Source organism: Thermothelomyces thermophilus, chromosome 1 (genome assembly GCF_000226095.1).
Source record: "Thermothelomyces thermophilus ATCC 42464 chromosome 1, complete sequence".
Lineage (NCBI taxonomy): Eukaryota > Fungi > Ascomycota > Sordariomycetes > Sordariales > Chaetomiaceae > Thermothelomyces > Thermothelomyces thermophilus.
The window spans coordinates 2,174,278-2,191,886 of NC_016472.1; the positions used below are offsets into that span (position 1 = coordinate 2,174,278).

The 17,609-nt window shown below is 56.7% G+C and overlaps 6 protein-coding genes across 6 annotated transcripts; 5 read left to right on the top strand and 1 right to left on the bottom strand.

Moving 5' to 3' along the window:
- The first annotated feature begins 2,078 nt into the window (after window positions 1-2,078).
- MYCTH_2295130 (uncharacterized protein) lies at window positions 2,079-4,241 on the top strand. Its single transcript, XM_003658788.1, has one exon. The coding sequence runs from the start codon at window positions 2,197-2,199 to the stop codon at window positions 4,135-4,137; it is 1,941 nt and encodes a 646-aa protein (XP_003658836.1). The 5' UTR covers window positions 2,079-2,196; the 3' UTR covers window positions 4,138-4,241.
- A 972-nt stretch (window positions 4,242-5,213) lies between these two features.
- On the top strand, window positions 5,214-6,679 carry MYCTH_2295132 (uncharacterized protein). Its single transcript, XM_003658789.1, has 3 exons — window positions 5,214-5,475; window positions 5,616-5,667; window positions 5,749-6,679. Exons 1-3 carry the CDS (start codon window positions 5,350-5,352, stop codon window positions 6,567-6,569), a joined length of 999 nt encoding a protein of 332 aa, XP_003658837.1. The 5' UTR covers window positions 5,214-5,349; the 3' UTR covers window positions 6,570-6,679.
- Window positions 6,680-6,683: 4 nt separating this feature from the next.
- On the bottom strand, window positions 6,684-7,440 carry MYCTH_2087754 (uncharacterized protein). Its single transcript, XM_003658790.1, has one exon. The coding sequence runs from the start codon at window positions 7,407-7,409 to the stop codon at window positions 6,789-6,791; it is 621 nt and encodes a 206-aa protein (XP_003658838.1). The 5' UTR covers window positions 7,410-7,440; the 3' UTR covers window positions 6,684-6,788.
- A 683-nt stretch (window positions 7,441-8,123) lies between these two features.
- MYCTH_2295135 (uncharacterized protein) lies at window positions 8,124-10,004 on the top strand. Its single transcript, XM_003658791.1, has 4 exons — window positions 8,124-8,594; window positions 8,654-8,834; window positions 8,897-9,659; window positions 9,747-10,004. Exons 1-4 carry the CDS (start codon window positions 8,402-8,404, stop codon window positions 9,918-9,920), a joined length of 1,311 nt encoding a protein of 436 aa, XP_003658839.1. The 5' UTR covers window positions 8,124-8,401; the 3' UTR covers window positions 9,921-10,004.
- A 1,630-nt stretch (window positions 10,005-11,634) lies between these two features.
- Window positions 11,635-13,914, top strand: MYCTH_2295138 (uncharacterized protein). The gene is made up of 3 exons (XM_003658792.1): window positions 11,635-11,829; window positions 11,926-12,232; window positions 12,307-13,914. The coding sequence occupies exons 1-3, from the start codon at window positions 11,796-11,798 to the stop codon at window positions 13,808-13,810; spliced, it is 1,845 nt and encodes a 614-aa protein (XP_003658840.1). The 5' UTR covers window positions 11,635-11,795; the 3' UTR covers window positions 13,811-13,914.
- Window positions 13,915-14,973: 1,059 nt separating this feature from the next.
- Window positions 14,974-17,544, top strand: MYCTH_2295141 (uncharacterized protein). The gene is made up of 3 exons (XM_003658793.1): window positions 14,974-16,912; window positions 16,969-17,107; window positions 17,166-17,544. The coding sequence occupies exons 1-3, from the start codon at window positions 15,070-15,072 to the stop codon at window positions 17,257-17,259; spliced, it is 2,076 nt and encodes a 691-aa protein (XP_003658841.1). The 5' UTR covers window positions 14,974-15,069; the 3' UTR covers window positions 17,260-17,544.
- Window positions 17,545-17,609: the final 65 nt, after the last annotated feature.

The window sequence follows — 17,609 nt, forward strand, 5'->3', positions numbered from 1 at the left end:
TGTTCCCCAATACGGAATGCCCTGCCGGTGAATTTGGAGACCACACACCAGGAGGCATGGGGGCGATGTGTGGCATCTGGTTCTGATTGGATTGGTGGGGAACCACTTAAACTGACGCGCGACTTTTGCTGCTCTAAACGCGAAAAAACGCGCTTATTCGTGTCACCCTGGTTCCGTCTCAAACCCCTCGTTCTGCCACACTGTGCGCTGCATCGCGGTCCCCCGGTGGTTTCTACTCTGTTGCATGCGTCTCTCATATCCTACTATCGCCTGCTACCATGCAGTCGACGTCCACAGGAAGGGGGGGGTGTTCGTTGGTGTTGTTGTTCTTACGATCAATCCATTGGGGAGAGTCTCTCGCAATGTCGATGTGCAGGCCCACACTTAGCAAGTCGAGCTCCATTCGTGGCGGCGAAAATGTACTGTGATGGGAGTTGATAATTCGCACCAGCAGCTTCGCGCCCGTCGACCCCTCGGGACTTCCATTCGCTTGCAGCTTGCATGTGGTTTCTTCACGTGTCATGAACGCTTCCCAGCCTCTCATTTTTCCCGCCTCAATCTCGACAAGCTCAGTCACATCGCGCAGAACCGGGCTCCTAGCTTCTGTGCGACGCGTGGATTCGTCGCCGCGCAGAAAAAGGATTCCAAGCCCCGCGAATCACGAACTTCCAAAATGCTCCTGTTTTGGTGATTTACAAGCTGGGCTCCGCTATCAGCCACTTGGTCTCTCGCTCCACGCACCACGAGCCCTCGATCGGTCTCAGAGTTCCATTCCGCGAAGTAGTGCATGTATGAAGAGTCTAGGATCTCTTCTGATGAGGGCGCTGACCAAGCGCAACTCATTGCGTGGCTTCGCACGCGAAGAGTGTGTGTCCTATGCTGGTAGCGGTGGCCGGCTCTTCATACCTTGTAGTGCACTGCTGCAATCGGCCCTAAATGCAGGAACTTTGTATATACAGTACTCTAGGTTGCACTGAACACTGGCGTAAACGGAGGATAGTACTTCTGTCACAGTTCCGGGCTTCACTTGTGGCAATGCGCATTGCTTGAACGAAACCTGTCCTTCGCGGTCCTCCATGCTTGGCCGGCGATCAAGATCCCGTCACCGCTGTTGTCTTGCTCTTGCAGGCCGGTATCAATGGTTCTATCTCCTTTAGACTACGACATTCCCATCATCCGCGCTTTTCCGGGCAGCGGCAGCGAACATTGCATTGGTTGCTCCACCACACAACAGCCTCCGTTTTCTGTGAGGATGGTGAGGGTTGAACAGGGACGGACCCCCGGATCCAAAAACTGGCTGCAGCTGCGTTGCTGAACAAGGTTCGTCCCAAGGGACCTGCATCATCTCCACCCTAGTCAAGTGCGCGCGTACTCTGTAAGAGTATGTATGTACTATGTACCACCTACCAAGGTGTGGAGCCCCCTCCTAGTTCCAGCTGTGGGGAGTGTGTGTGGTTGGGGTTCCTGTCGGGTGTGGGCGAGGGCCAGCTGGTCTCTGGTCTCTTGTCAGTAGAGCCCACCCGTGCCTACCGCCCCAGACTCGCCCGCTCCCTCCTTGCATGAGCCCAGCACCGTTACATATTCCCAATCCACCCCCATCTTGGTTGATCCCGCTTCTTACCCCCTTTCCCTAGCGCAGTCATTCATTTGCGACTCCAATGACGACCGGTCGCGCTCGGCGCAGGGTCTCGGGTCTCTGAACGATATCACGACAAGCGGCCAGCAAGACACTGCCGAAAAAGAGCGCTGCGCTCACCTCTCTCCTCGGTTTTCTTCTCACCAGACAGACAACCGTGTTTCATTGTCTCTTTTTCCTTCTCTTGTTTTTTCCTTACCTCTCTGGCGACGATTTTCCTTTTTATGTCGACGATTCCCAAACCATCGACGATATAACGTTTACAAGGGGACGAGAACTAGCGACCTTCTTTCTTTTGACTGCCCCGTGCTTCAACCTGTGTAGTCAGACGAAAGTCCGCGAGCACCAGCCATCCGATTTTTACATTGACGCGCCCGCGCTAGTTCAAGTGGCGCGCCGCATATCCCTCGGCGCACCTTCAAGTTTCAAAGCCAGCTTTGTCCTGCAAGCGACCACCACGACTGCGTGGAAGCATTTAGCCTGGTTTTATAGCATTGTCCCCTAAATAGCTCATCTCGATTTATCGATGACGCGGCGACATTCCAGCCCGGAAAGACAAGATGAATCCGCATTCCGGTCCCGCGACCCTGCCGCGGGGTTTCAAATGTCCCGAATATGAAGCACCGAGGACGCCAGAACCGTTTCCCCAGACGGATGACGTCCAGATACCCTCTGCTCCGAGACCGCGCCTGAAGTTGAGGAGGCGCGTTGTCTCGCAGCTGTCGGCACCGACGCAACACTTTCTCGCCTCTGTCGCTGCTGCTGACGTCCCAATACCGAGCATCGAAGAGCCCGAGATTGCCGCCGACGACTACGACACGAATGCCACTTGTCCGTTTCCAGAGTTTCGCTACGAGCCCGATGAGGGCGACATGAATTTCCTGAGGCCTCAAGGAAGGGGATTGCCTGCTCCAAAGACTCCTGCGCCCGAATTCGAATCGTCGCTCCCTACATCGCAGTATCCCAATTGGACAATCGATTCGATCAGCAGCGTGGAATCGACACCGGAACCGGACTATGAATCCAGCCGGCCGTCGACATCGAGGTCGACGCAAACCAGCGCATCATCGTTCAGCCGCTTCTCGCTTGCTTCGGAGGACGACCACTATGACAATTATGATGTGGAGGAAGAGAGCAAGGACAAGGACAATTGCCCTCTCACTCCCAACGAGGTTGTGCCGCTTCGCGACCCGGCAGGGCTTCGAGGAAAGGCAAGAAAAGCGCCGTGGACAAAGGCGATGAGCGACCACCTGTGGTCGACATTTATGTTATATCTGCAGGATCCCAAGGTTACTCCGTTTCGCATGGGCAAGGGTTGCATTCCGCCGCACGGTGTGTGTCTCCGCGTCGCGCGTGAGGCTAAAAGGAGCTGGAAGGGGTCCAAGGCCTGGTCAACACCGACCAACTCCGGCGAGGATAGGAAGAGTGGGAGCGCCACTCCAACCGCAGAAAGCTCGGGCACGTTTATACAGTGGCCGCATACCTGTGCGGCCACCCGTGCGCATCTGCGCGAGTTGTGCAGACTAAAGGCCGGTTCGTGGACCAACAACTACAAGTTTACCTCGCGCAACATCACCCCGTTCACCCAGGCAGCTGCCCGTCACTGGAACCGTCGCTCGACGCCGGCCCGCTCGCCCGCCCCGTTCGCGACGCGGGACATGTCTCTATCGCTTGCTATGAGCACGTCCGAGAGCATGCAGCCCAACGGGCCCTTGGCTCAGCTTGCGGCGTCCCATCCGGAACCTCCGGAGCCAACCCGCTCGCCCCCCCTCGCGGGCCAGACCCTACGTACTTTCGAAGGGGAGCCCTCGTTTGCCGAACGGCGCCGGTTGGGATCTCCGTTCAACGCAAGCAGCTATGGACCCAGCTCCTCCGGCTCTCTTGCCGCCGTTCTTGGTCTTACCGGCTCCATTCCGCGCAGGCAGTCGCAGACGGTCGGCCCACGGCGGACTCTTCAATCCCCCGTTCGTCTCAGCAGATCCGGTACCCAGAAGCGGCGGCATACGCAGTCTGGAGTTCCGCGCAAGCGGCCCAGCATCGGCTCAGATCTGTGGCTTGACCCCAGCTTTGGCGCTGCCTCAACAACAACAACAACAACCTCGTGCAATTCAGAGAAGGCCGCCGCCACGTCGAGCCGCAGTAACAAAATCTCTATTCCCAAAATTCCATCGGTGCCTACGCTCAGCTCCTCAGCCAGCATGCCGAACGTTGGCGGACAACGTGACGACTCGGTGCTGCTTCCCCCTCCTCGGCTCGGCTCCCCATTTACTGGGGAAAGCACCAACTTCAGCTTTCCTCACCGGGCACACCGCATGCACCAAGGCGCCAGCATCGACCTCGGTGTCCTCGGCCGACCCTTTGCGACGGTTCAGCACTTCTCGCCCCCCTCGAACTCGCCATCGACGCGCAACTCGCTGGCCGACCGCCTGGCCTACATCGACCAGCGCCTCAGTGAGCTCCGGCAGCGCGACACGCATCACCAGCCCGAGTCCCCCCTATAGTCCAGGGGCTCAAAACACTTTAGATCTACCCCGGATATTCTCCCGGTGGTGCCATTCGCTTCCATGTACATGTTTCGCGCTTTGCGGCCTCGCATAAGGAGAACGCATTTCTGGATCTGCGGCATGTCGAATATGATGTTTACGACGGACGACGTTTGAACGACATTACGTACATCTACGGAGGTCTGGGGCTGATGACATGAGTTTATGATGATTGTGGATGGATGGAAATACCCCACTGTTTGGTTTGAACATATAATGTTCCGGGGCTTGTTCATATCACGGTGGGCGTCTGCTGATTACCTTTCTTTCCTTTTTTTTTTGGTATACCCACTTGGTGGGCAGTTGGCGGAGACGCGTTGGAGATTTTGCTTTCCTTTGTTCTCACATTCCCACTCGCTTCTTTCCTTTTGCTTCTTTCTCTTTTTCTTCTCTCTCCCCCCCAAAAAAAAAGCTCTTCATGGACGGCTTCATGAAAAGTTACGACTGATACGAACGACGGAAACGGCCGAAACGATCCTCCGATTTTACACCCTTCCGCTCATTTTTATGGAACAGATTCACTTCGATCACGTTACACCTTCACTTCGCGGCGGCGTATGACTTAGCGGCTCGGCGGCTCTGCATAGATGGGAGTTTAGCCTGAAGATGAACAACGACTGTCATGCATGAGGGTGATGATGAATGATGCATTGGATACGGGTGATGGATTTTACGCCGTACTTTTTTGAAATCAGCTGCACCAAAGGCACTTTAGCTAGACTCCTGGCTAGAATTGAATCAAATATTTGGTGAAAGTCGACGTTCCACGCAAGAGTGATGCTTGGGTTGCTCCACTAAGCGTCAGATGCCGCTCAACTCGGGGCGCCTTTTCAGAGCAGCTACCCATTGATTGCTTACATCATATCATTGTATGATTCCGTGGCATTTTTCATCCTTTCGTTTTGCCCTTCTGTTTTCTCCTTTCCTTCCCTATGCCATTTTATTCTCAAAAGCAGAGGTAACGATGATATTACGCACCCAATCCCTTGAATCTAATCAATGTGCTTGGAGCCTTACCAAGCCACGGGAACCGTGGGTGCTGGAATAGCCTGGCTGGCAAGGCGCTGTGGGGCTGGGCACTGACGTCGCGGCGGATGGACCCTCTGAAACGCGTCTTCCAACTACTCCTCATCCGCTAACACCAGGCATCCGCAACCCGATGCTGTCACCATGGTGAGCTTCCTGCGGGGTTGGCGCGGGCAATTTGCCCTAGCAGCGCTATTTTTCATAGCACTTGCCAGCCCAGCAGCGGCGTCGATTGGCGATCAACTGCCCGAGTTTAAAGAATGTGTCGAGGTTCGTGTTTCTCCCTCCTCCTCCCCCCCCCCCCGGCGGCGGCATTCATAGAGGAAGGAAGGGGAAGGAGACCGAACGCGTGGCGCAACCCTTTGTTGGCATGCCTTGGGATAGAGAGATCACTGACCACCCATCGACAGATTTGCAAACACGAAAACTGCGGCCCAGGCGCGGAACAACAAACTGCCATCCGTACGCTCTCTCCCTTTCCGCTCCCCCTCCGTCATATCGTTCCCCGAACCTAGCTAGTCTGACACTCTCGAATCCACCCAGCCCTCCACCGCCGCCTCCTTCTCTGGACCTGCCCTGCCGAGTGTGACTACACCTGCCAGCAGATCATCACGGCCGCTCGCCAGTCGCGCGACCCGCCGCAGCCCGTCGTCCAGTTCCACGGCAAATGGCCGTTCCGGCGCTTCCTGGGCATGCAGGAGCCGCTCAGCGTGCTCTTCTCGCTGGGCAACCTGGCCGCTCACTACTACGGCCTGCACCACCAGGTGCGGCCCCGCATCCCCGCCGCGTACACGATGCGGCCGTTCTACGTCTTCCTGGCCCGGCTCGGCATGGTGACGTGGCTGCTGAGCGCCGTCTTCCACACGCGGGACTTCCCCATCACGGAGCAGCTGGACTACTTCGGCGCCGGCGCGTCGGTGCTCTACGGCATGTACTACGCCGCCGTGCGGATCTGGGGGCTGGATCGGCCCGGCAACAGGCGCCGGCTGAGGGCGTGGACCTGGTTCTGCGGGATGCTGTACGCGTGCCATGTCGCGTACCTCCGCCTCTGGCGGTGGGACTACACGTATAACACGCTGGCCTGCGTGGTGTGCGGCGTGGTCCAGAACGGGCTGTGGAGTTGGTTCAGCTGGCGGAGGTATCGCCAGACGGGGGAGACCTGGGCCGTATGGCCCGGCGTGGTCGTGATGTGGGTGCTGATGGCGATGAGCCTGGAGCTGTTCGATTTCCCGCCGCTATGGGGGAGCTTGGACGCGCATAGTTTGTGGCACCTTGGAACGATTGCCCCGGCCGTGCTGTTCTACCAGTACGTTACGCTTGCCGAGACTGCTCTAAGACGGTTTTGTGCTGACGGCTCCTCTTAGTTTCCTCGTCAAGGACGCACAGGACGACATTGCCAGGAGTGCTAGGCTAAAGGCTTGAACGGCGTACGCGTGGTGACGAAAAAAACAAGCCACACAGCCTGCTGCTGCTGAGGTGCCTCGAGGCATAGGCAGTCTCGTTTTCTCTGAATCACACACATATCCCTAGCCCGGTTTTTTCTCGGTCTCACGCCCAACGACCCTTGTCCATCGAGCCGTGCACTAGTTCAGAAGTTCACATTCCTCCCTCAGCAACCCGTACACCCAAATATCAAACACCCGCCCATGCTTTGTACCCGCCTTCCTCTTGGTCCCTTCGTGTACGAACCCGCACCTCTCCAGCACCTTCACGCTCGCATAATTACCCTCAAACACGTCCGCTTCTAACCGGTTCACCTTGGGATACATCTCAAACAACCACTTGCAGTACGCCCGGCATGCCTCGGTCATGATTCCCTTGCCCCAGCTCGCCTCGCGGATCCAGTACCCGATCTCAAAGCTGAATTCTTCAACGTCCTCCTTGGTCTTGATCCCGATCGAGCCAACCACCTCGTTGGTGGCCGGGTCGCAGATAACCAGCGAAGGCAGGATGTCCGGGCTGCCGGGTACCCGAAAGGACGAAGCTATCCCAATCCACCGGTGGGCATCTTCAATGGTATATGGCGACGGGAAGCGGTACGACATGTATTTGGCCATGACGGGCGAGTTACACGCGCGCTGGATGGCCGGCGCATCCATTGGGTGGATGGGGCGGAGGATGCATTTGCTGAGGGTCAGGACAGGGGGCGGAAAAGAGTTCTCCTGGGAAGGAGGGGGGTTGGCGGTTGCCTCTGTCAGGGACATTGTGTTTTTGGGCAAGGGTAGTGGCTTGCGGGTTGAGTAAAGAATGTTGGGGAAAGAGAGGGAGAGCTAAGGAGCACCCGGCGACAGCTATTTGAGTTGTCGAAAGGGGGGGAGAAGCTGACGAACGTGAGTCACTGGCCGACCCCGAACAGGAAGGAGTTAAACGAAGGAAGAGCAAATTGCGGAAATGTTGACTGCCAAATGGCAAGATCTTATATATCTACTAAGGAAGGATTTCCCCTTGATGTCTGCTAAACCTGGTACCGCAACTCATGATTTTTACCTGAGACTTCCCAACACACACAATGGTTAGGGGCTCGAGAGAACAATGGTTAAGAGGGCGTCACAGGGCACGGCTGGCATGGAACAAAAGTGGAGAACCGTTTTACTGCTTCTCCTCGGCGCGCCAACAACCTCAACCGTGTTTTGCACGTATGGAAATTGAGTTCGGCAATGGTCGTCAAGACAAGATCAGAGGCCGGCTCCTGAACCTTAATTCTTTGGCACACGCACTACTGGCAACGAATTGTAAGAAGAGGTTTCCTGGACGGAGGATTCCGTACTCCGGACAGACCTAAGACAGCGGGACCGAACGGGCGAGTCCCTGAAACGCCCCGCCGTTGCAGGGACAGCCACGCCGGCCGGCGTCTGGCCCAATCACGGCAGTGCTGACGCGCTAGCGACTGCGGTTGCGGATTGTAAGGTGGCCTTAACTTTTGAGCTGTTGGAGCTGACTGCTATTGTTCGGATAATGTGGGTATGCCTTAAGGAAGGCTTTACTCTTCTCGACGGCCTTCTTCTCCAATGCAGCCCAATTGAGGCCGTTCTTGTTTTGTTGCTTGAATTCCTTTCTAAGAGCGCTTCATTTCTTTTGGGGGAAGGGGGGCGCCGCTTTATTTTCTTTTTACCTTCCTCCACACGAGCCCCGCGGCGTCGGAACTTCTCGAGATTGACTCCCGGCCGAGGCGCTTGCGACGCGCGCGAGAGGCAAAATGCCAGCAAAGTCGAGGTTTACGAGACTAGACGCCTTCACCAAGACGGTGGAAGATGCGCGCATTAGGACGACCTCAGGTGGCATCGTCACGATAGTGTCGCTCATTGTGGTATTCTTCCTCGCCTTGGGCGAGTGGTCCGACTACCGCAGGATAGTGGTGCATCCAGAGCTGATCGTCGACAAGGGCAGAGGTATGGCCACCCTCGGACTTGCTCCCGGCATTGGTCACTGATGGTCGTGGCGACGGCAGGCGAGCGCATGGAGATCCATCTCAACATCACTTTCCCCCGGATTCCTTGCGAGTTGCTCACACTCGATGTCATGGATGTCTCGGGAGAGCAGCAGCACGGCGTACAACACGGTATCACCAAGACGAGGCTGCGGCCGCTAAGCGAGGGCGGCGGTGACATTGACTCGAAGGAGATCGTCCTGTAAGTTGAACCCCGGCTCCAGACGTGGCGACCGCACACCGCGGGACTGATTCGCGAGCAAGGCATTCCCGCGACGAGGCCGCCGTCCACCTTGACCCAAACTACTGTGGCGAGTGCTATGGCGCCCCGCCCCCAAACAATGCGAAGAAGCCCGGGTGCTGCAACACATGCGACGAAGTCAGAGACGCATACGCGCAAGCCTCGTGGGCCTTCGGTAGAGGCGAGGGCATCGTGCAGTGCGAGCGCGAGCACTACAGCGAGAAGTTGGACGCCCAGCGCAACGAGGGCTGCCGCATCGAGGGTGGACTGCGCGTCAACAAGGTGGTGGGCAACTTCCACATTGCGCCCGGCCGCAGCTTCAGCAATGGCAACATGCACGTGCACGACCTCAAGAACTACTGGGACTCGCCGACCAAGCACACATTCACGCACACGATCCATCACTTGCGCTTCGGCCCGCAGCTACCCGAGTCGCTGACCCAGAAGCTGGGTACCAAGAACCTGCCGTGGACCAACCACCACGTCAACCCTCTCGACGACACCCACCAGCAGACGGACGACGTCAACTACAACTACATGTACTTCCTCAAGATCGTGCCCACCTCGTACTTGCCCCTCGGCTGGGAGAAGACATGGGCCGGCTTCCGCGAGCGGCACTCCGCAGAGCTCGGCTCCTTTGGCACCTCGCCCGACGGTAGCGTCGAGACGCACCAGTACTCGGTCACGAGCCACAAACGGAGTCTGGCCGGCGGCAACGACGCTGCCGAGGGTCACCAGGAGCGGCAGCACGCGCGCGGCGGCATCCCGGGGGTGTTCTTCTCTTATGTGAGTTTGCCCCCCCCTCTTTTTTTTTTTGGCAGCCGTGATTCTGTAGATCGAAGGTTGATTTTAATCGCTGACTGGCTGTGCTAGGACATCTCGCCCATGAAGGTCATCAACAGGGAGGAGAGGGCCAAGAGCTTCCTTGGGTTCCTCGCTGGTTTGTGTGCCATTGTGGGAGGCACCCTCACGGTCGCCGCGGCTATTGATCGTGCTCTGTTTGAGGGTACCGTCCGGCTCAAGAAGCTGAGGTCTAAAGATCTCTGAGAGAGACGATGTAATGGAGCTGGAGCTGTTCCATTACCGCGTTTGTTTTTCAAGTAAAAAAAACTATTATCTGTATCAGTGGATGCTCCATTTTTTTCCAATTGTTGCTTTTGGCTAGCCTACTTGTTCTGTCTGTTAGAATGGATGCATCCGGGGAGGAGTTACGGTTAGGTGTATAAATATTTGTGAGTCATCAGCCGAGGCTTTCTTTCAGCCCGGCAGAAGCAGGTTGATGATGGTGTACAAGGACGATTCAAGTCTGCAAGCGGAGGTTCGATCCTCAAACCTAGTCGAAAAGGGCAAGCTTTGCTAGGGATACTTGTAAGAGCACATTCGCATTTTATACGAGCAAAACATCCGTCAAAAAGCAGTGTTCCTGGATGATGGTAACAGCGCATTACCCTAGATATAGCAGGTACTAGTACAGAGTAGTGTACTCCATACTGTGGTATGTATGTAGTGTATGTATGTACTACTCCATACACGACAAGCGAGTGCTTGAGCGGGCAGCCAGGTTGTGGATTCATTTCGCATGCCAGCGCCGTTACCGCCAGGAACGGGGTTGATACACTAACTTATACAGTATTAGCGTTATGTTGAGGGTCGTTCTCTTGCCTACTTGTGAACGCTTCGAGGGCAACTGCGTCGACCAGGAACTCGCGAAAACCAATGACGGAGAATGTACTCCATACCCACCCCCGGCTGTCGCAATTCGTGGTCCAAAGCGCTCTCCGTAACCTGTTTATCGCCGAGCAAGCAAACTACACGAGCCCATTACACGAACAGACGAAACGAAGCTCGGATTCGAGACACATACTTACTTGGTGGTGCAACAGGACAGCTTCCCACGCTCTTGGTCGGATTTAATCACATGCAAACAACCACCGTTCCGTGAATGGACCGATCCCACCTGCAGAGCTTGGCAAGGCTCCCGTGTCGACGAGCCAAATGGAAGGGGGATCTCTACACAATACTCTAGGTATGCTGTGCAGCTCGGCACTCGAGGGTACTGGTGTGCTTTTTTGGCCTGAGCGATCATATGGTCCATTTGACAGTGCATTTCCGGCCCTCCCTACTCCGTAGAGGGGCCGAATGGGAGGAAGTGCTGCGGGTCTTTTATCTCTTTCGATCACATGCAAAATAAAACCACGCGCGACTGCCCATGGGGAAGAGGCCGGGTTGCATGGGGAAGATCATGGAGGGGTCAGCATGCCTCCTTCCCCCCCACGGCTCCATCCAGCCACGGGCCGTTCGCTCTCGAGCTCAGAATGTTCCTACTGTACTCTTCCACCGCTAAAAATTGTGCTATCTAGTCGGGCCCTACCCCACACTTCGTGAGACGCGGTTCTGAATTGGCGTCCCGGGTACCCACAGTTTGGGTGCCGTGGCAAGCCTCGGCCCATCTCCCGAGCGCCGGAGCCCACTTTGTCCTCGGCCAAGATTCAGCGAGAAGGGAAACATTTGGCCTCCAAAGAAGACAACTGAAGCAAACTGTGAAGCATTTTAGAGTCAGTGACCGCCGGAATAATTTGTTTACTGCACCAATCACCTGATGAATACCAGGAAACCCTGAGACCGCCAGTTTTAGCTGTCAGCTTGTCCGCCAGGAAAGTTTCGCATCACCCCCCGAACAGCGGCCGTCAGAAGCGGACCCCTGTCCAGCTCCCTGGCCTTGACCTCGGCTCACGAATCAGCGAACCAGCAATTCGAACACCACACCAGCCGTTGCTAGCTCGGCAGGCGCACCCGCCAGCCCCGATAACTACCGCCACATTCCACACGTCCTCGCCATCTTCCCCTCTCTCTCTTCTGCTCTCAACAACGTCAAACCTCCTTTCATTCCATCCATCTCTCCTTTTCAGATACCCCATCGCAATGGCAACAAGCGTTATCGTTGTTGGCGGCGGCCGTAAGTGAATCCCCGATGCAACTTCGCGGAGTGTCGTCATTGCTCAACCTCGCATTTCGTTCATTGCCCGCTGACCATGATTCTCGCATCTTGTAGTTTCCGGCCTCAGCGCTGCCCACACCATCTATCTCGCCGGTGGTAACGTCACAGTCCTTGACAAGCAGGGCTTCTTCGGCGGCAACTCGACGAAGGCTACCTCCGGCATCAACGGTGCCCTCACTAGGACACAGATTGAGCTCGGCATCCAGGACAGCGTGAAGCAGTTTTACGACGACACGCTCAAGTCTGCCCGCGACAAGGCGAGGCCCGAGCTCATCAAGGTCCTTACCTACAAGTCGGCCGCCGCCGTTGAGTGGCTGCAGGACGTGTTCAACCTTGATCTCACACTCGTCTCTCGCTTGGGGTAAGTGGGCTGACGCCGCCCTGGAGGCGACGCTTTGTCACCGGGCTTCTTCTCTAACCCCTTGTGTTCAACAGTGGCCATTCTCAACCCCGCACCCACCGTGGGCACGACGCCAAGTTCCCTGGCATGGCCATCACTTACGCCCTGATGCAGAGGCTCGAGGAGCTCGCCGAGACTGAGCCTCACCGCGTTAAGATCATCAAGAAGGCTCGCGTCACCAGCCTCAACAAGGAAGGAAACACCATCACCGGTGTCCAGTACGAACACGATGGACAGACTAAGACCCTTAACGGGCCCGTCGTCCTCGCCACTGGCGGCTATGCTGCCGATTTCGGCGAAGGCTCTCTTCTGAAGAAGCACCGGCCTGACACCTACGGGCTGGCCACCACCAACGGCTCCCACGCCACCGGTGACGGCCAGAAGATGGTCATGGCCATTGGTGGCAACGGCATCGACATGGACAAGGTTCAGGTCCACCCTACTGGTCTCGTTGACCCCAAGGACCCCGGCTCCAAGTGGAAATTCCTGGCTGCTGAGGCCCTCCGTGGTGAGGGCGGTATCCTCCTGAACGCCGACGGCGACCGCTTCTGCGACGAACTCGGCCACCGTGACTACGTCTCGGGTATGATGTGGAAGGAGAAGGACAAGGGCAAGTTCCCCATCCGCCTGGTCCTGAACTCCAAGGCCTCCAAGGTTCTGGACTTCCACACCCGCCACTATTCCGGCCGCGGCCTCATGAAGAAGATGACCGGTAGGGAGCTCGCCAAGGAGATTGGCTGCACCCCCGAGCACCTGCAGCAAACCTTCCAGACCTACAACGCCATCGCCGAGGGCAAGCAGAAGGACCCTTGGGGCAAGCGCTTCTTCCACAACATGCCTCTGGATATCAATGATGACTTCCATGTCGCCTTGATGGAGCCCGTCCTTCACTTCACCATGGGTGGTATTGAGATCAACGAGAAAGCCCAAGTTCTCAACAAGGAGAAGAAGCCCTTCGAAGGTCTCTTCGCTTGCGGTGAGCTTGCCGGCGGTGTCCACGGCGCCAACCGTCTCGGTGGCTCGTCTCTGCTGGGCTGCGTTGTCTATGGCCGTGTCGCTGGTGACTCCGCGAGCAACTACCTCTTCCAGCAGGCGCTCAAGGGCTCCGCTGGTGCCGCCCGCCTTGGCCAGATTGCCCTGCACATCGATCCCTCGACACCGGGCAAGATCTCTGTTGAGTGGGCCGGTGCCGGCGGCAACGAGGCCCCCAGGGCGCAGGCCGTGCCGGCAAGCGCCCCTGCGGCGAAGAAGGAGACTGAGGAAAAGCCGTTTTCCATCCCAGACAAGGAGTTCACCATGGAGGAGGTCGCCAAGCACAACAAGAAGGACGACCTCTGGGTTGTTGTCAAGGGCGTCGTCCTTGACCTCACCAACTGGCTCGATGACCACCCGGGTGGCCCTCAGGCCCTTCTCAACTTCATGGGCCGCGACGCCACTGAGGAGTTTGAGATGCTCCACGACGATGAGGTCATCCCCAAGTATGCCCCCTCGCAGGTTATCGGGCGGGTCAAGGGCCAGGAGGTCACCCTTAAGGTCTAGAGGCAACGCTTCAGAGTGAAGTAGCGATCATCCTTTATTACGGCGTGGCTTGGGGCTGTGGTAAAAGGCGTATCTTAATTGACTGGGCCCAAGGAGGAGGCAGAGGACGTGGCTGGGGATGGTTTGAGGTTGAAACGTTGTATTATTGCATTTTTGGGGTTATTGTTTGGGGGCACCCACACCAGCCGGTTTTGGATAAATCGCTGGTTCAGCAGGGCACAGCCTGCTCTGTATCGATAGCGTCATCTTTCATATGATGAGGCGAATGAAGAAAAGGTATTGTTAAAAGATTGCAACCCGCTCGATGGTTTGCATCTGAAGTTCGACACGGCGGTCGGAGTGAAAGCGTCCATTGTAATCCGTACATAAGGTACCTACCTTCCATACTCCGTATTCCGTGCCAGATTGTGGTACCCTTCATTATTCCTGGAGCACCGACTGCGCTGTCTTTGCCGTTTCGGGCTTGGGGTGTGGAGAATTCATGTCAGAGTGCAACGCCCTGGCCCTTGCCGGCCCGTGCTTCTCCACTTCCCCGTCGCGGGTGATTCCCCTGGAGAGTTTCTCCCCTTCCTCGGCCTATGCATGATTGACCCTCTCCTCTGGATCTTGGGCTCTCGTGTTCGTGTGCTGCAACAGCCAGCCATTCGTCTGTCGCCCAACATCAAACTACTCTCCGACTCGACAATACGTTTGCCCGCTGCCTCCGTTTACTTCAGTTGTGCGCCGCGGTTTGGTTGCGCACTGACTGAAGTGGTCCATTTCGACACAGAAACCGCACCGCCATGACTGGTCTCTGATGCGCTGCTCATCCCAAGCAAAAAGCCGGCTTCGGAACCTGGAGCATCTGCACTCGTCGATGAATGCTCCGAACTACAAACTCCGTCTTACAAAGATAGCGGTTCCGAGGTTTGAGGGGCCACGTTCGCACACTTGCCACTGCTCGTTTCCTTGCCCTCGCAAGCGGCCCAACTCGACTCTCGTCGAAGCCACATCGCCCTCGCAACGGGAATACTTCGCATGGTTTGGGTCGCGCACCACTGTATCCTCGTTGCCAGCTGTGGTATGATTTATCTTCGCATTGTACCCACGGTTTCCGGTCAGCCCCCGATCACCTGTTACCGCCAAAAACCCCTTACGGCTTAGCGTCGGCGTGAGTTGCTCGAGTGCGAACTCCTCTTCGCTGTGCCACATCGATATACGGGCAGCCTCGCCACGACCCGCGGAACTTGCGTTGTCTGTCAATCGAATTCGCTCCCATCATGTCGCACCCACCACCAAAACATCTCGACCTCAGGTCGAAATCGCAAGCATCTGTCTCGCGACCTCTACGATCACCCCGCCTCCATATCGCTGGCGAAGTGCCCCCGGAGCTCTCGCCTCTGGATGCTTTTGCGCTGCAAAGTCGGCTTCTGGCAAAGCAATTGGAGGATAGCGCAAAGCAGGGTCGACGCATGAGCCGGCTGCCTCCATTGACGGACGACAGCCCCTTAATTGTTCAGGGCAGGTCGGACTACTTTCGGTCTTTATCGCAAGACTCCGGATCCGAGGAGGAACACCCGCCACTCCAGAACGTAGGGCTCGGCTTAAAGACGGACATAGATGACGATGTCGCCAATCGACCACGATCGATGCACCCGCGCTTGAGCCAAATTCCGCCCACCCCTGACAACTCCATACCGGTGCCCGCCGTGCCGAATTGGTCCAATACAGACCCCCTTAAAGCAAAACAGCCAAGTGCTCCGGCCCCGGATGAAGGTTTCTTTGGTGTAGGAGCACGCAGGGAGCGGTCACCATCTCCCATGGGCACCGGCCCTTCACAAAGACAGGCTGAGGGGCGGTCGGCAACCCAGGACAGTTTGCCTTGTCACTCTCCTGGGGCGGGCGTGTCTGTAACCAGCTCCCCCGATCCGCCTGCTCAGAGCTCATTTGATGCTGCGGGACTCGTCCCTCCCAGGCCTATGTTTACGAAGCGGTCCTCTAGCCTGAATTCGTCGCCTCTCGAATCCACCGACGAAGAAGGAATCAGCACCATGAGCACCTCTCTTCACTCAATGGACTCCCGAAAGTTCTCCTCAAGCAGCAGCGTTTTTTCTCCGGCTCAGCCTTCATTTCAACGCTCGCCTTCGGTCGCGTCAGACGCTTCTGGCCTTCCTCGGCCACAGTTCAACTTTTCCAGGCCACTCAGCAGAGCAGGAACCCCAAGTGTTGAGGCGCCAGCGCGTCAAGCGTCATCCGACAGCCATAATTCATCCTTGGCGGCAGACGATACTGTCTGTACGCCACGCAGTTTCACCAGCGAAGCATCCCGTGAACCGACTGTTGATGAAGGCACTGGAGCGGCACCGTCATACATCTACTCCAAATTCTCCTTGCCGCGCGGCAAGCCGGTGCAGAGATCGTCAATGATCCTGCTCAACGACCCGCCGGCCCGCTCCTCAATGGAACAAGCTGTCTCGCCAACGAGCAACGCGGCTCATCCTGGAATCGGCCATCCTCCGCCATCTCCTCCCGCCCGGCCACCTAGCTCCTCAGAAAACCACCAGTCCGATGCCTCGCGGCCATCGGATGAGGAGCATCGAGGGCGAAGCTTGGGTTCCCATATGAATGACGCCGCTGCCGGGAAATCGTTGGCATCCGCTTCCACGAGCGACTCCGCTAGCACCATCAAGGCTAGCAAGTCGGTGCATTCTGTTGCTCCCACGATGTCGGACTTATCGGCGGAAGAACATGTGAACAAGGCGATTGCCCTCCACGAGAGCGGCGCTCTGCAAGAGTCGACCTGGCATCTGCGGCACGCAGCCAAGCAAGGCCACCCCACCGGTATGCTGTTGTACGCTCTTGCCTGCCGGCATGGCTGGGGGATGCGCCCGAATCCGCGGGAGGGTGTTGAGTGGCTGCGGAAAGCCGCTGACTCCGCCAGCTTGGAGATAGCCGACGAAGAAGATCAGGTCCGGGAAGGCAAGAAGGTGGACGTTGCGGAGCGAAAGACGCACAAGGCGCAGTTCGCGCTCAGTATCTACGAGCTAGGCGTGAGCCACATGAACGGGTGGGGCATTGAGCAGGACAAGGCTCTTGCCCTGCGTTGCTTCGAAATCGCTGCGTGTAGGTCACCAGTCCCCAAGTCCCTTCTGGCCCTATACTGACATGATTTCTTTCAGCTTGGGGTGACGTCGATGCGCTTGCCGAGGCCGGTTTCTGCTACGCGCAGGGCATTGGCTGTAAGAAGGATCTGAAGAAGAGCGCCAAGTACTACCGTGAAGCCGAAGCCAGGGGGATGAACATGGTCGGCAACAGCTGGTAAGGCATCAACGAAGAACCCTCGACCTTGTTTCGGGGACGCTGACAGCTTTTCCAGGATCCACAAGCCCAAGTACAACGATGACAACGACAAGCAGCCCCGGTCCAAGTCGAAGTCAAGAAAGAGCATATTCAGCCGGAAGAAGGATTAATGAAGGGTGAACAAACCCCTGGCGCTGTGTTTGCAGTAAAAAAACACAACGTCTTGACGATTATGACACATATGCATCGACACGATTTTACATACCCACTTTGCTTACATACCCACTTTGCGCTTTTACGGAGTTTCTGGGAAGTAGGTTTGAGAAGACGGGCGAGTACGCGGTACGTTGAAAGAGAGAGAACCGACACAGGATTGTCCAAGGTTTGCTCTCTTCACTTCCAAGCCATACCTTGGTTGCACACCGGCAGGTTTTTTTTTTTTTTTTTTTTTGTCTGTACCTTGTTTCTGCCCAAAAAAGAGCTGGCGGATTCTTTTTGCTGTGTCTACTTCGACATCGGA

What these genes read in the sequence shown, in the direction of transcription:
- MYCTH_2295130 (XM_003658788.1), top strand. Translation starts at nt 2,197, where the DNA reads ATGAATCCGCATTCCGGTCCCGCGACCCTGCCGCGGGGTTTCAAATGT.
- MYCTH_2295132 (XM_003658789.1), top strand. Translation starts at nt 5,350, where the DNA reads ATGGTGAGCTTCCTGCGGGGTTGGCGCGGGCAATTTGCCCTAGCAGCG. An exon ending in AGTTTAAAGAATGTGTCGAG is followed by an intron (nt 5,476 to 5,615) that starts GTTCGTGTTTCT and finishes ACCCATCGACAG; the next exon opens with ATTTGCAAACACGAAAACTG. An exon ending in GGAACAACAAACTGCCATCC is followed by an intron (nt 5,668 to 5,748) that starts GTACGCTCTCTC and finishes GAATCCACCCAG; the next exon opens with CCCTCCACCGCCGCCTCCTT.
- MYCTH_2087754 (XM_003658790.1), bottom strand. Translation starts at nt 7,409, where the DNA reads ATGTCCCTGACAGAGGCAACCGCCAACCCCCCTCCTTCCCAGGAGAAC.
- MYCTH_2295135 (XM_003658791.1), top strand. Translation starts at nt 8,402, where the DNA reads ATGCCAGCAAAGTCGAGGTTTACGAGACTAGACGCCTTCACCAAGACG. An exon ending in GACTCGAAGGAGATCGTCCT is followed by an intron (nt 8,835 to 8,896) that starts GTAAGTTGAACC and finishes TTCGCGAGCAAG; the next exon opens with GCATTCCCGCGACGAGGCCG. An exon ending in CGGGGGTGTTCTTCTCTTAT is followed by an intron (nt 9,660 to 9,746) that starts GTGAGTTTGCCC and finishes TGGCTGTGCTAG; the next exon opens with GACATCTCGCCCATGAAGGT.
- MYCTH_2295138 (XM_003658792.1), top strand. Translation starts at nt 11,796, where the DNA reads ATGGCAACAAGCGTTATCGTTGTTGGCGGCGGCC. An exon ending in TATCGTTGTTGGCGGCGGCC is followed by an intron (nt 11,830 to 11,925) that starts GTAAGTGAATCC and finishes CGCATCTTGTAG; the next exon opens with TTTCCGGCCTCAGCGCTGCC. An exon ending in ACACTCGTCTCTCGCTTGGG is followed by an intron (nt 12,233 to 12,306) that starts GTAAGTGGGCTG and finishes TGTGTTCAACAG; the next exon opens with TGGCCATTCTCAACCCCGCA.
- MYCTH_2295141 (XM_003658793.1), top strand. Translation starts at nt 15,070, where the DNA reads ATGTCGCACCCACCACCAAAACATCTCGACCTCAGGTCGAAATCGCAA. An exon ending in TTGCTTCGAAATCGCTGCGT is followed by an intron (nt 16,913 to 16,968) that starts GTAGGTCACCAG and finishes GATTTCTTTCAG; the next exon opens with CTTGGGGTGACGTCGATGCG. An exon ending in AACATGGTCGGCAACAGCTG is followed by an intron (nt 17,108 to 17,165) that starts GTAAGGCATCAA and finishes CAGCTTTTCCAG; the next exon opens with GATCCACAAGCCCAAGTACA.